This window comes from Orbicella franksi, chromosome 4 (genome assembly GCF_964199315.1).
Source record: "Orbicella franksi chromosome 4, jaOrbFran1.1, whole genome shotgun sequence".
In the NCBI taxonomy this organism is placed as follows: domain Eukaryota; kingdom Metazoa; phylum Cnidaria; class Anthozoa; order Scleractinia; family Merulinidae; genus Orbicella; species Orbicella franksi.
Window position 1 is genome coordinate 18,349,210 of NC_138148.1, and position 13,936 is coordinate 18,363,145.

The following is a 13,936-nucleotide window of genomic DNA, read 5'->3' on the forward strand; positions in this document are numbered from 1 at the left end:
CACTACGAACACAAAGTGCACAGATGTAGCATGTTCAACAAAAGTTATGCTTTAGATAAAAAGATCATAAACAAGACAGAATATCGAATTAAACATTGATCACAAACAAAAAGGGAGATCATCTGTGTAATGCTTAGCATAGTACAGTTATCAGCAAACAAGGATTAGCCAAAGCCAAGGATGCCAACATCACTAACGTCAAAGACAAGAATGGCATATTTACTTCTTCTTTTCTGCCATTTTAGCATGGTCTTCTGATCATCATAGCTTCACAACTGCATTCATCGCAATGCTAAATGCCATTTGTGCATGGGGAAAGTCTACCATGTAGAACTGAGCTTGCAATGCAAACCCTCCAGCAAACAAGCCAAGGAAGATTAACTGTGAATTCACTGCTTTGACACACTTCACCAAATTTGTATAATGGCAAAATTAGTTAATAACTAATACAGTGATTATTAGTATGTTTACATACAATGGGTATAATGAACGATGTGATTGATGATTACACTCCACAGCAATTTCAAGGATAAACAAAGTACACTTTTGTATTCTATTCTAAAAGAAACAGTTCTGCTCATGATTTTAATGTTAAAGACTATAAAGACGATGAAGTACATGTACTGTTTCACAGACTAATAAATACATTCTGGATTATCAATATGGGGACAAAAAGTTAATAAACAGTCACTATATTGGCTTTTAATGTTTTGGTTTTCAGTCAAGCTATATACAGAATGTGATATAGAACAAAAGGGTGCCACATGTTTAACAACCATGAGTTTGTCCTATTTACATATCAATAACATGTGCTGCTATTGATATTAAATGACTTTGAATGACAATGACTTCTACACCACTCCAATTCCCAAGAATGCATGATTAATGCCTAATTTCTCCATACAATATCAAAAAGCTGTTCATCAGTCAGGCAATGAGAATAAAGAACACAGTCAACTAAACTAAGCTTATTGTCTCTAGTAAGGTAACACCAAATACAGTGTAATCTGGTGAGATTATTACTAGCCAAAATTACCTGCATTGATGTGCAAAATAAATATGAATATTAGCACCATTATGTGAGATGTAAAACAATCCTTCCACCTGATAGCTATGACACTTGTTAGGTGTTTCATTATGTTATTTTTACAACTTTTATTAATGATAATAGACCATATTTGTATTCGCGGTATTGGACTGGAACTAGCTTGCAACCGAGGTTAATGCGGGGAGTCTTTTCAAATGCAAATCACATTTGTTGCTTTTTAATGATATTCCCCCGTACGAGCCTCCATTTCAAGCTAGTTCGGGACAGTTCAATACCGAGAATACGAATATGGCCTATTCATTACTCCACATTATGCAATTAATTATTTTCTTCAAATTTGTGCAGTTCCAGAAAATTAATATTATTACTCTCCCACAAAAGAGATTATAATTCCCTGGCGCATGGGGGGTTTGGTGAAACCAAAAAAATTAAATTGTAATATGAAGCTGTATTGGAATTTCCAGAGGGGTGGGGCAAGGGGGACCCAAAAAAAATCCCTTCCGTGAGGGAGATATGGATATTTTCTGGACATACACAATATGCTATTCAGTCTTTAATACTAAGTTAAGTTACGTAAACTAAATTTTGCAAAAGAAATGAAAAGAAAGGAAACAGAATGAAAAAAGATGTCAGCCAGAAAAATGGAGGATGTCAAGTATCTTAGCCAGGGCTCCTTTGAAAGCATAGTTCACATGAATGTACAAAAGTGAGAGCTCTCTGTGTGATAACCTTCAAGAGGAATATAAAGCAACATCAACAGAAGTAGAAAGTTTGCCTTTAACTTCCAAAGTTTTGTATTTTGCAAAACAGGCTTTTCAAAAGGCATTGTGCGACCATAAGTTAGAAGTAAAAAGAAAGATGTAGAGGGGTGCATCTTGTGATGAATATACCAGATTTCATGTACAAAAATCTCTGTACCTCATTAACATGAAGAAAAATAAACACTATTAATAGCATCATGCAAAGTTAGATGTGAAGTGCTGTGCAATAGTCCAGGACTAATTAAAGACCAGGGTGCTTTTTTCAAACAGAAGCCACTGGATTTCTTTGACCACCACTTCTGCAACTGATCAGGACAAAGTAATTGAGGTGACTGAAAAGTTTGGGCTAGCATACCATGGCTCCAACTTGCAGAAGGCCAACCTATAAAAGGCCACACACTAACCGTTCACATTCCACTTGGACATTAACCACCAAAGCTAAATGCAAGCTCGCAATTTTTACAGTGGTTAAATTCATCCTTTAGGAAATAAACCAGCAGTGGCAGAGCTAGGGGGTGTAGTAGAGCAATCGTCAAAATGGGAAGTTTGAAGCATCCAAAAAGTGGGGCAAAAACGAGTTATATGTTTAAATCTAAATGTTTAAATTTGTTAATTAGCTGGCAGTAAGTTATGAAAATCAGAGGGAAAGAATATGAAGAGCCGAAAACAAACAACAGCAAGCAGGAAACTCTTGCATGCCCTCCCTCCCCCCTTCCCCCAATGCAGTTCTTAACCACACTAAACACTTCGCAAGTCTTCATACTCCCACAATTAAACCAGGGCTGTGCTTAAATGTGGCCTCTTTCCTGATGGAGGCAACCATGGTTTGTTATTGCCAGTGTAATTGCCGATATCTAACTTCTCCGCTTCAGGTTCGCAATTGTGAATATGATCTCAGGGGGTTTAAAAAGCTCCTAATGTACTGAAGGTGGCCACCACTACTTTTGGACTGAACAGTTTCCACCATCTGTCTATTTGTGCTTGGAACTCTCTTTAGCATGATATAAGAAGGGCACTGGATTTAACTAGTTTTAAGAGTCAGTTAATTTTTGAAAATTATTATATATGTGCTTGTAAATAATGTGTAGTATCATTTGTAGTAAGTAGCACAATTTTAATAACGAGTCGGAGATGCTAGCAGTTTTGTATGCTAATCAAAAATCTGAATTTAAATAAAGATATGTATGGATACATGTATAGGTATGACTGTATGACAAAATACCCTTGGAATCGGCCTAAGGGTCAAGGCTTTTCATTTCCTAAATCACTGCCTGCTCAACCTTTACTTCCTTGGCTGATGTCACCATGGGACCACCTAATACAACATTCCGGCCTCTACTCATGAACAGACCACCAGGTTGCTTTCAAACACCAAGCCTTACTCACTCACTCATCCTCTTTGCCCCTTTGTGAGTGGAGCATAAGGCCACAAACACCAAGCCTTATTTAACAAAAACTCTGATCAAGCCTCCATCCCAAAAAATAGATCTGAAGCACAAATCCTCTGAGAATGTATATCTAACCACATAGGCATCGGTAAAGCTCTCACTGGCAAATGAACACCTCAAAGATTTTAAAAGGGTGGTTGCAACAATTAGTAAGGGGCCTGAAAAAGTGTATATTCAAAGGAAAATGATTCCAGTTCGAGATAGTGGAGAGTTTGAGAAAACTGAGTTTGAGATTAGTGTTGACTGGTGGCAATCAGTCTCTCTCGGGTGATCACTTGGAAGAGATTAATTTACAAAGAAAAGGTTCAGTTGTGAATACTAAAGGTGGTTGTGGTGGCTTATAAGCAATCAAAACTAGAAAATTCACATGGCTGGCCATATGAGGTGCTGGTTGTTAGGGGTTTCATTAAGGGCCAGGCAGCGGGTGAATTGACCAGTTGTGAGGACTATTTTCACTGCCTTGTTTGACCATCTAGTGGAAAGTTTTTCTTATAGAGAAGTTCAGTTCAAATAGTTTTGCCTGCCTGTGAAAACCAGTTTCCCTCCTGCTGAAAAAGTATAGAGAAGTTCAGTTCAAATAGTTTTGCCTGCCTGTGAAACCAGTTTCCCTCCTGCTGAAAAAGTTAATAGAACCTCTGGGTTGTTTACAAGAATGGTTGAAGGGGCTTAGACCAGCATCTTACCTTATTACAGATATACAACATTTTTGCAACATCAAATTTTCACATAGAAATTGTTTCTATAAAAATTCTGGAAAATTCAATAATTTAAAAAAAATGAGAAAACTAGTTTATTTCATAAAGGAGACATTACAAAATTGCTAGATTTTAGAAAATTAAGTGTCACAAAATATCACTCTACAAAATAATAAAAATAACTTGACACCTCAAAGTTTCATGCATGGAACGAGTTCAATTTCAAATTATTTTTTTAAATGATCAAATATAATTTCTTCCAATTTATTATGAAGCTCTCTAAAGTACAGCATGTTTTGAATCATTTTGTAATAAAAATCATTTTGTTTTAATAGGTTTTTATTCTCATCACCCATCTGTTTAACGACGTATTGAACAGATCGAGAACAGAGAATTTAAATTTTGATCACCACTGAGATAAACAAACATACACTGTACTGCCTGAATGTTCTTCTGCAGTGTGCTTGTGGTTTAGGAAAAATCCACATTATATTGACTTTTCACACAACATCAACAGATCAGACAATGGCCAAAATCAGATCAAATTTATGGCTGAACTTTAATATTGTTATATTTGACCGCCCGATCAGTAACCACAGGAAATATATACTTACAAGTAACCCTAGCAGAGAATAACAAATTTTCACACTTTGTGCCAAAGATGAGCTTCCTTGAGACGGAAAGAGAGACAGACCAGATTTAACTTCAAGTGTCTTACTTAACTGCAAGCGGAACTGTCGGAGCGCAGTGTTGTGAAAGATTAGCATACATATGAATATCTTTTGTGGAAACATGTATCAGTTAATCTCGCTTATTCCTTTGTTTTCTTTACACGAGTAAGACCGATATAGATGCGTTTGACGGATGCCAGAAACAAAGAAGAATACTGTAATTGCAGTCTCAAATATATATCATCACCTACCCAGCGTTTCCAAAATGTAGACCAAAGTTTGCCCATCGCCTATCGAACGACGGATGTCGGAAATCAGTCGGCGCTTTCCTTTCTTTAGCAACTGATTAGCCCAGGATGTGTGTTCCTTTCGGATAGAAGGTATAAATTTATTAATAACAAATACACACACAATCTAGAATCAACAAGTGAACACTTAATGGCTAAGGACCTACACACAGAATGCGTAGCAACTGAAGTGTAAATTACAACTTGGGGTCGTTTTGCATTTACATGTAAAGTTCAACCCAACTGCGAAGCACTACGTCGTCAATTGATAACAGTCTTTGCCCGCATTGAATCACAACGCGTGTTTATGCAAATTTAATGAAGTTTAACTTAAGTTATAGTTATGCACCTGGCATTCCTTCAGCGCCCATTCGCCAGTTACGGAAACTTTCACTGGTGCGTTCTTCGAATGAAACGCCGGGAAGGCAGTGGCTTCTAATTTTCGGCCGCGCGGGTTCGCGGCAGCGAACGTTTGCTTCGAGAACGCCGTTCCTTCTGCAACGGGATGGCGAGATACGTCCGCTGAATGTGAACTTGTGTTCTGTGCCGATGTGACCCTTGCTAGGGAACTTGTAGGCTGTAGTTCGACCTCATTCTGCCAACTTTGCTGCGGACATAATCATTGCGGATGAGAGTTCACTCCAGAGTTCAAATTCTTGCTATCAAAGCAAAAGAGCGAAATAAATCGAACAACATCATAGAGCGTGGCTTACCACAGGTTGACCGCCAACCCCGATTTTCAGCTTCCTAGAATGTCCACGGTTATTCCTTATGTCCGTCATTTATGAAAGTTAGCATTTGCTTCCCTAAATAACCATCTTGTAGAGAGATAAGCGAGTTTAATTTGCCGCGACGTAATCACAACACTCGGTGTAAAATTGTGCGGCCCCACTGACGTGCGTGTCAATTTCATTCCCAAACCATTGTCCGTTTCCTATTGGCTGAGACAACTATCATCCCCCGCCAATTAACTTATTACAGTGTTTTTGTTGATTCACGTAATTTTTGTGGGTGCTCTACAAGAGGCTTTTCACAATCCAGTATTTTGGGAAATTAGATTTTACTTTAGGCGGGCATAACTTTGAGTTGCAGTGCTTTTTTCCAAGTGCCTGTTCATTACAGACATTGTGAACCCACTGAAAGTCACAACATCGCGAGAGCGCTTTAGGGGTCCTTTAGGGAATTTTAAAGGTAACTGAAAGTTCGTTTTCAGCAGTTCGAAAACCACAGTCTGATGAAGTTGGAAATAATAAAGGACAGTTGCAACTCTGCACGCCACCATACAGGTTGGCTTAATAATAATTCAATAAAAAAATTACGTATAAAGCTAAGATTAGTAAGCTAAGCTAATACTTCACTGCTTAGCACAGAGCTTTTATTTTTATCTGCGGTTTTACGAGAAATCAATGCAATACGACAACGGTCTTCGTGACAACGGGAACGTAACTCGAAAGATTATTGATGTCTCACGCTGATACACAGCGTGTTTTGATAACTTATTGCGTGATGTGTCAAGGTATTACGTCACGTTTTATCGAGCGAAGGATCAATTCGATCTCGGTCGATCATGCGAAGCAAATCTGCTTTGCTGCTTTGTTTTGTTCACATGTGAAACAAAAAGCAATGCAATGTTTGATGAATACTGAATTCCACGCGACTCTTCGTACAGGAATTATAATTGACATGAGTAACACGCAATCTATGGATCAAACACGCTGCTAGACATCCTGCGGCTTAACGCGTCACAACTAAAGTGGCTCGTCAAATGAAGTTATGTGGTTTGGCCTCTTGGCTCGGCAGCTCTTCTAAATGATTGTCCTGGTTGGCTGCCTTTATTCGTGTCTCTTAAGAAAGAGACAAGTAATTTAGGTCAAAGCCTTTGTTTGATCAGGTGATAAACTGCAGTCGAAAAAGATGGCATTCGCTATGTGAACTGCATGGGTGGCGCTCCCGTTGCGCTAATTTTCGCAAGTTAGACGATTACTTTTCATGACTCTTACATGAAGAATATATGAGAAGTGATTTGTTTGCCCACATACTGTTGTACATATATAAATTCTACTCCGTGGTAACTTTGCTAAGAGAAGTGCAATGAAGTAAACTTTTATAGCAGGTATTCAACACTTAGGTACTTGTTACTGAGCCGCAAGGAGCGAGCTGCAACCAGTTATGGCTCAATAACATTCCTTTCAGGTAAAGTTAGCCAACTGCATTGTAAACAGCGTTGAGTATTAAGCTTATACGTACTGGGCGGAAATGTCGCGCATAAGGCTGTATTTGTTATAAACGTACCAAGCTTATGATTAACCGCGAATTATTTTTCAACTACCTCATTTTTGAGCGTAACTGTAAGCTTAAATAAGTTTCTCTTTGAATGAAAATAGCGTCTAGATCTACTGAGAAATTAAGCCGCGACGTGGCGGCGGCGGGGAGCGGGCGGGGGGGAGGGAAGACTCCCATATGAGAGGGACGGGGATGTGCGTAGTCCCGTTTAGGAGTGCAAAGTCACGAACTTTGTTACTTTGCTCTCACTGAGGGTGTTCTCCCAGGGGAGGTACTTTGGGAATTTCTGGGTGGGGATGTGCCGCAGGGACCCAGCTGAATTTTGCTAACCTATACTAGAGTAAACTACCCAAATCCCCCCATCTATCGACACTGTTGAGGCTGATTTGCGTAAATTTAAACTTGCCGATTTATTTTTTTTTTATATTTTTGAGTGGCAATTCCTGGTTTCCTTACTCTAGAAAAAATCTTCAACCAACCAGTCAGTTTTGTGAAAAATGATACCCTATTCTAGACCCAAACGCTCTGATTTATATACCCTATCCTAGAGTAAACTGCTCAAAGACCATACCCTTCACAGCGGTACATACATGTAGCCCATATATGGCAGTGTCCCCCCCCCCCCCCCGGGGTGTTCTGGATAAAACTGGCAAGGTATCTTCAAGGGTTGTACATGAAAAAATTAACAACAAGACATCTGCACACTACCTCATGCAGGGGTGGATCCAGGATTTTTCTTAGGAGGGGATGCACCACTAAGGAATGATTTAACTGAGTTTTTTTTTTTTTTTTTCTTTTTTTTTTTTTTTTCGCAAAATACCAGTCATATTAGAAAGGCATATGTCATCTCAGTGAGGGGGGTTCACTCCTGCACCCTCCCCTCAGATCTGCCCCAGCCTTGAAACTGAGACTCCCTTCTCTGTCTGCTAAGTCAGAGACACAAGAAAATGTTTGCTTGCAACCGCTTCATTGTTTGATCAGCTCCCGTTAACAACCAGGGACGAATAAATTAAAAATATTGTTTTTTGTCAAGTTTTAATCAGCTTTATAACTTTCACATGGCAGATAGGATTCAAAACGCTGTCCATTTGCGAGGGAGTCACCACCACCCCACCCCCAGCCAGGAGAATTAGATTAGCTACCTTATGCTGTAACTGTGTCACTCATGAGAAATGCTTCTTTGTTGCCTATTTCTGGCTACTTTCTTTTGCAGCCATTTCTTTTGGAACTGTCACGCAATGCTTCACACGTGATATCCCAAAAAGTGGTTGCAAAGGAGACTAGACCTTAGCAGATGAGTGACTGACCCCTCATTTACATACTATTTGCATAATCTGATCACCCACTGCAATTCGTAACTTGGTATTGCAATTTTTTTAGGTCAAATGGCCCCGGCAGTTTCTACAGCTTTTGAAGCATTTCTTTATAATAATTTCTCACAAGAGTTCACTAATTAATGAAAGGATCTCTCATAAGTGACTGCTATTTTCTTTTTCGTAGAAACAACATGATTGAAGAAGTTGTTGCCCACATTTTCACAGGATTTGTAAATGTTGTAGCTGGTCTTCACCTGTCCGCAGTGCATAAACCTTCAATATTAGACATTGCAAAGTACTTGATTCTTTTTTTTGTGGTCCCGTCAATTGCTGTGGTTGCTTATGATCAGTTCTTTCCTATATTTAAAGGAGTTAACCTATATCTGGTATTTGTTATTTCCACACCAGTACTTCTCATCACCCCAGTCTTGGCATTTGCTTTATTTCGCTTTTTCGGTGGCCACTGGTTGCTTAATTGGCACCTGAGGAAGACTTCACGATATCTAGATTTGTGTAACTTGCCTAACGAGTACAAAACATTGTTGCTGCCCAGAGATACAGCAAAATGGCATTACCAACTTGCTGGGAGCTCAGCTGATCATGGGTTTGGATTTTTTCCTCTGCTGAGTTCAAACTCAGGGATATTTCCATGGTCAAAACCACAGATGATTCAAGATGTTGATGTGAATGTATTTTATAAGCCATTGCGTGTTAGCATTGACCATTTGATACCTACATCACCTGGATATTGCAAGGTGGTTGTCAATGGCTTCACTCAAGATGCATTTTTGCATGATTGCATTGTCAAGTGTGGATCACAGTCTTTGCTTTCTGGAAGGTTAGTTTCACAAAAAATAGGAGGAGAGTTTGCCACAGCAGATGTGGAGTACAACTACCCTGCAGTAACATTTAAAGCAGTTTTGGATGGCCCTCGGGGAAAGTTTACATTTCATAGCGATATTGTCTTTGGAATCAAAATAATCGACTCTGCAGATGTAGCTTATGATTGGTTCGTGCGAGTGCAAGATATATTTCCATATCAACTTCTCGACATTATCAGGGCTACGGGATGCTACTTAGTTCACAAGCATTGTTTATCACATCATATCTCGCATGATTTTGATTGGAGAATTACATTTGCTGAAGCCGAGTCAAAGCTTTTTGAGTATCATTCTGACAAGACAGTGCTGAAATTGTGTTACGTTGTCATCAAATTTGCAATCAAGCAGTTTAGTCGAGTAAAGAAGAGAAGTTATCTAGCCCTAAAATCCTACCATTTAAAGACTATTGTCTTGTGGATTGCTGAGCAAAGTGGAAAGCTTCCTTTTGATGTGTATACAATTAACAACAACAACACACTAGGGGCACTGTTGTCACATATCATATCAACATACAGGCAACATCTACATGAAGGATATTTACAACACTATTTTATAAGGGGTGTAAACATTTTGGAGCCCTATGGTGTTGAAGAATGCACAGCAGCTATGCACTTGTTAGATGAGTTTAATAGGAAGCCACTGGCTACTGTGTCTAATTTTGATAATGCTAATATGAACCGCTGGAAATTTGAGCAGTTTGTCATTGTTAGTCAGCTTGTTGTGGTGGCATGCTTGTGTTTCAGCTGTTATTTTTCAGTAGTTGGTGAACTATTTGTGCAGCAAATCTATGTAGTGTGTGCTGTATTTGGTTTGATAATGATTGTAAAAATACTTCTAGATTGATGCATTGCTGTCTAGTTATCAGGGTTTCCTGGTATTATTTTTATAATTATAATGCCATTTGCTCTTATTGACACATCTGATTTCATGATCTAACTGACATTTTTAAAACGTATCTCACAAGAAATTTTCACAGTTGCCTTGGAAAGTGAGAGAATTGAACTTAAGTCCATATTAAGGTGGCTGGTAACAGTTTCCAGATTTTTCCAGTAGTTATACTTTGATGGCTCAGTACTACCACATTTTATCAACTGATGTTGTAATATTAGGTATCACATTAACGACCAATCATTGTTAAACAATTGTGGTCACCTTTATGGTATATTAGGTTACCATAGTAATGATACAGCTTGTTAAAAATTCCAGCTTTTTAAAAGTGCTGCCTTATAACTCAAAAATGGCTTGTGGAAACCCATTTTTTATTATCGAATTGTGATAAGCATGTTAAGATAAATCTTTTGCAAAGTTTAAAAAAATTCTACCAACAGACCTTTTTAAACTTTGGGCCTAAATGGGTTAGGCATAGCCTGCGAACAGGCTCCTGGTGAGGACGGGAAAAAAGTTCAGCGAGCGAAGCGAGCCAATGAGTGCAAAACTGAAGAAGTCGGAGAGCGAAGCGATGCGGGAGGGACGCGGCGGGGAAGCCTGTAGACTCTTTGTGTGCCTATCCACCCTTGGTGATTTGCCGCAAATCAGTCAATGAGGTAATTAGACCTGTCAAGAAGCTACATTTTTTGTACAGCTCTAATCAAACAGCTGGGCCTGGCGTCATAACAGAGTGCAAGTAAGCAACATGTTCACGGAATATTTCAAACTTTGTCCCTCCAGAGCCAATACTTAGAGAGGTTAAAACATATTTTGAAATAGAAATGAGTCTAAACAAATTATAAGCATATGGCAAATTGCAGAGGTGTCAAACTCTGGGAAGCGACATGCAGATAACAGCGGAAACCATGCAGGCCTTTGACCTTTAAAAAAACTGATTGCTATAGCACAGTCAAACGGCTCCACTCTACTTAAAATTCCTCCTCAAAACACAGCATAAAGTGCGAAAGGTCCAGAGACAGAAAATTAGCTCAGTCAAACGGCACCACTCTACTTAAAATTCCTTCTCAAAACACAGCATAAAGTGCGAAAGGTCCAGAGACAGAAAATTAGCTCAGTCAAACGGCACCACTCTACTTAAAATTCCTTCTCAAAACACAGCATAAAGTGCGAAAGGTCCAGAGACCGAAAATTAAAAGAGAACGGCAAATGTACAAATGACACGAACCGTAGGAGTCTTGTACGGCGGTCAACCGCATTTTACAAAGATCTGTCAAATGATCATCTCAAAGATGTCAACAATCAATGATTTAACCAATCAGATCATGATACCAGATTCTAGTATCATGGAACGGAGGCATCAATAGAATGTCTACAGGCTCCCATTCTTTGTTCTAGGTTAGGTATGACCAAGGTGACTAGTGCCCATCCTCTGGAAATATGTCTCTGTCGTGACGAGCGTTTCTCGACAGCATTGCCCAATAAACTGCAACCAGAAGATCTGGAGATGCAAGGACGGTTGTCTGGCGCCATAACATCAGCCGTATCCGGGCAGATGGGGCTCGCGGAGTTTGTCTAGGAAAAGGAAAAGTCTGATTCCAAACCCGGGTAGATGGAAACTCGTTAGCCCTGGAAGGCAACCACCTAAAGGCGGCGAAATACGAAATACAAAAGCCATCAACTTGTCGCGTAACATTGTTTCGTTGCAAGTTTGGGTTGATGAAAAACGAGCAACAAAGCCAAAATTTGTCGCTCAAAGTAGACCCGCGCTCTACTTTTCGCAACAACTTTCTTCAACCCGCAACAAATGTTTTTGTTGCGCGACAAGTTGATCATGCAAGGTGAAAAACGCGAAGCATGGTCCCAAAACTTGCAACGAAACAATATTAAGGGCCGAGTTGAGGGTTTTGTGTCTCGTATTTCGCCGCCTTAAGGGAGGAAAATCCTGACAGAAAGCTAACCAGCCCTCCTGGTATGGCGATTAATTAGGCTGAGGGTTAACAATGATCAATACCAGATTTCTACCACCAAAATCATACTCGAACAGGAATGCAAAGGGAGGCCACCCCCGGATGCGCCTTCATCGAGTGTAAAAAGGCGTTCGATTCTGTCCATCGGGGTAGCTTATGGAACACAATCCAAGTTTGAGCGCATCCAAGAGAAAACGGAAAGGCTGGTTACTGCGGCAGGAAGAACAGGTTTGTCTGAAGGCACTAAATAACATGTAAAATGTTGCGAATAGATAGAGCAAGGGTGGACAGGGTGGAAGTTTGTCTACTTGGGTGCACAAAGTCTCGAAACTGAGATGGGGGCAGAACAGAGGACATTAAGAATAAGCACAAAGAGTGAGCTAATTAAAGATGTTATTTTGTAAGTAGTGTAAGCATTAGTTACCTAATTAAAAAAAAAAAAAAACAATAATATATTGTGGAAAAAAAAATAGGCACAAAAACGAGAGGCGCTTTTTTAAAACCTAACAAAGCTAATGAAATGAATAGTGGAAATAGCCTGTGAACAGGCTCCGGCCGGAAGGGCCAGAAAGAAACTGGCTGAGAGTGAAGTGGCCGAGGGGAGAACGGGGTGTGGGGGTTGTGGCGTCCTTTCTCTACCCGCCTTCTCTTCGCCCCATCCTCGACTAGAGAGCCTGCTCAAAGGCTGCAGTGGAAAGAAAACAAAGGTTAAGCTGTACAAAGCCAATACTCTTCTACGGGCGTCCAAGGGTGAATAAGATAAATAAGATGCATTCCAGTTTGGTGAGGATTCTAAAGATCAGATGGCCTGCACGAGTAAGCAAAGAGAATCATCGGGATGACACATCAGCAGAATCGGGGATAAGATAAGAAGACGGCGTTGGACTGGCCGGGATTGGACATATACTGCGTGGAGAGAGATCCAGTGACGGCATGGTGGCGTCAGGGTTGAGGCCAGAAGGTAAAAGAGTAGCACTGGAAGACCTGTAAAGACCTGAAGGAGGACATTAGAGATAGCGAGACGGAAGGCAGAATGGAATGACTAGAACATTGCGAGAGCGGTAGCCAGGGATTGAGCACAGTGAAAACAGAAAGCTACGGCGCTATTTCCCCACTGGCGCAAAAAGCAGGGATGGTGAGGAGGAGGAGGAGGACGATCGCGAGGACGACGGCGGTGAAGGCGACGACGACGAAGAGTAGGAGGAGGAGGAGGAGGAGGAGGAGGAGGACGACGACGACGACGACGACGACGATGAAGACGATATTGCCGCATCACTTGAAAAGGGGCGGAAGTATTGATCCTTCAAAGTATAGCTCCTGGAAAGTGCTTTTAACTGTTACCAGCCACCGGAAAGGTCAGGAGGTGTGTCACAACATATCCTGGACCAGTATATTTGTTTTTATGCACTGTGTCCAACGCACATTGTGTTGGACGAGAAGTCAAAATATATGTGCTTTACGACATTTTATTGTATGACAAGCTCCGTGAGCGGGCAAAATGAACCAAATCCTGCGCTGCATGTGATTGGCGGTCCTGCCCTACACCGTGGACCGGAGCAAGTCTACACATGACCACATGGGTTGCCCTTGCATTGCATGCCCCTGTTTCCGGTCTCTGGTACTTTGGTCCAGCCGCAATACTCAACAGAGGGAGAAACGAGGGCTACTGAATGGATATTAACCATAGACAA

The 13,936-nt window shown here is 40.4% G+C and overlaps 2 protein-coding genes across 3 annotated transcripts in view; one reads left to right on the forward strand and one right to left on the reverse strand.

Annotated features, from left to right (window-relative positions):
* The window catches only part of LOC145484714 (uncharacterized), a 256,461-nt gene extending 250,594 nt beyond the window's left edge, over positions 1-5,867 (reverse strand). For both annotated transcript variants that reach the window (XR_014049064.1, XM_081463339.1), the window contains exons 1-3: positions 5,624-5,867; positions 5,260-5,517; positions 4,875-4,989 (exon numbers count right to left, since the gene is read on the reverse strand). Coding sequence is in view for 1 of the 2 variants with exons in the window: in XM_081463339.1 (XP_081319465.1) it covers positions 4,875-4,989; positions 5,260-5,517; positions 5,624-5,692 (442 nt within the window). In the remaining variant the exon portion in view is untranslated. The remainder of the gene's footprint in view (positions 1-4,874; positions 4,990-5,259; positions 5,518-5,623) is intronic.
* Positions 5,868-6,713: 846 nt separating this feature from the next.
* Positions 6,714-12,493, forward strand: LOC145483572 (uncharacterized). Its single transcript, XM_081462107.1, has 2 exons — positions 6,714-7,103; positions 8,694-12,493. Exon 2 carries the CDS (start codon positions 8,701-8,703, stop codon positions 10,231-10,233), a length of 1,533 nt encoding a protein of 510 aa, XP_081318233.1. The 5' UTR covers positions 6,714-7,103; positions 8,694-8,700; the 3' UTR covers positions 10,234-12,493.
* Positions 12,494-13,936: the final 1,443 nt, after the last annotated feature.

Bases quoted from the DNA above. Each gene is read 5' to 3' on its own strand.
- LOC145483572 (XM_081462107.1), top strand. From the start codon at position 8,701: ATGATTGAAGAAGTTGTTGCCCACATTTTCACAGGATTTGTAAATGTT.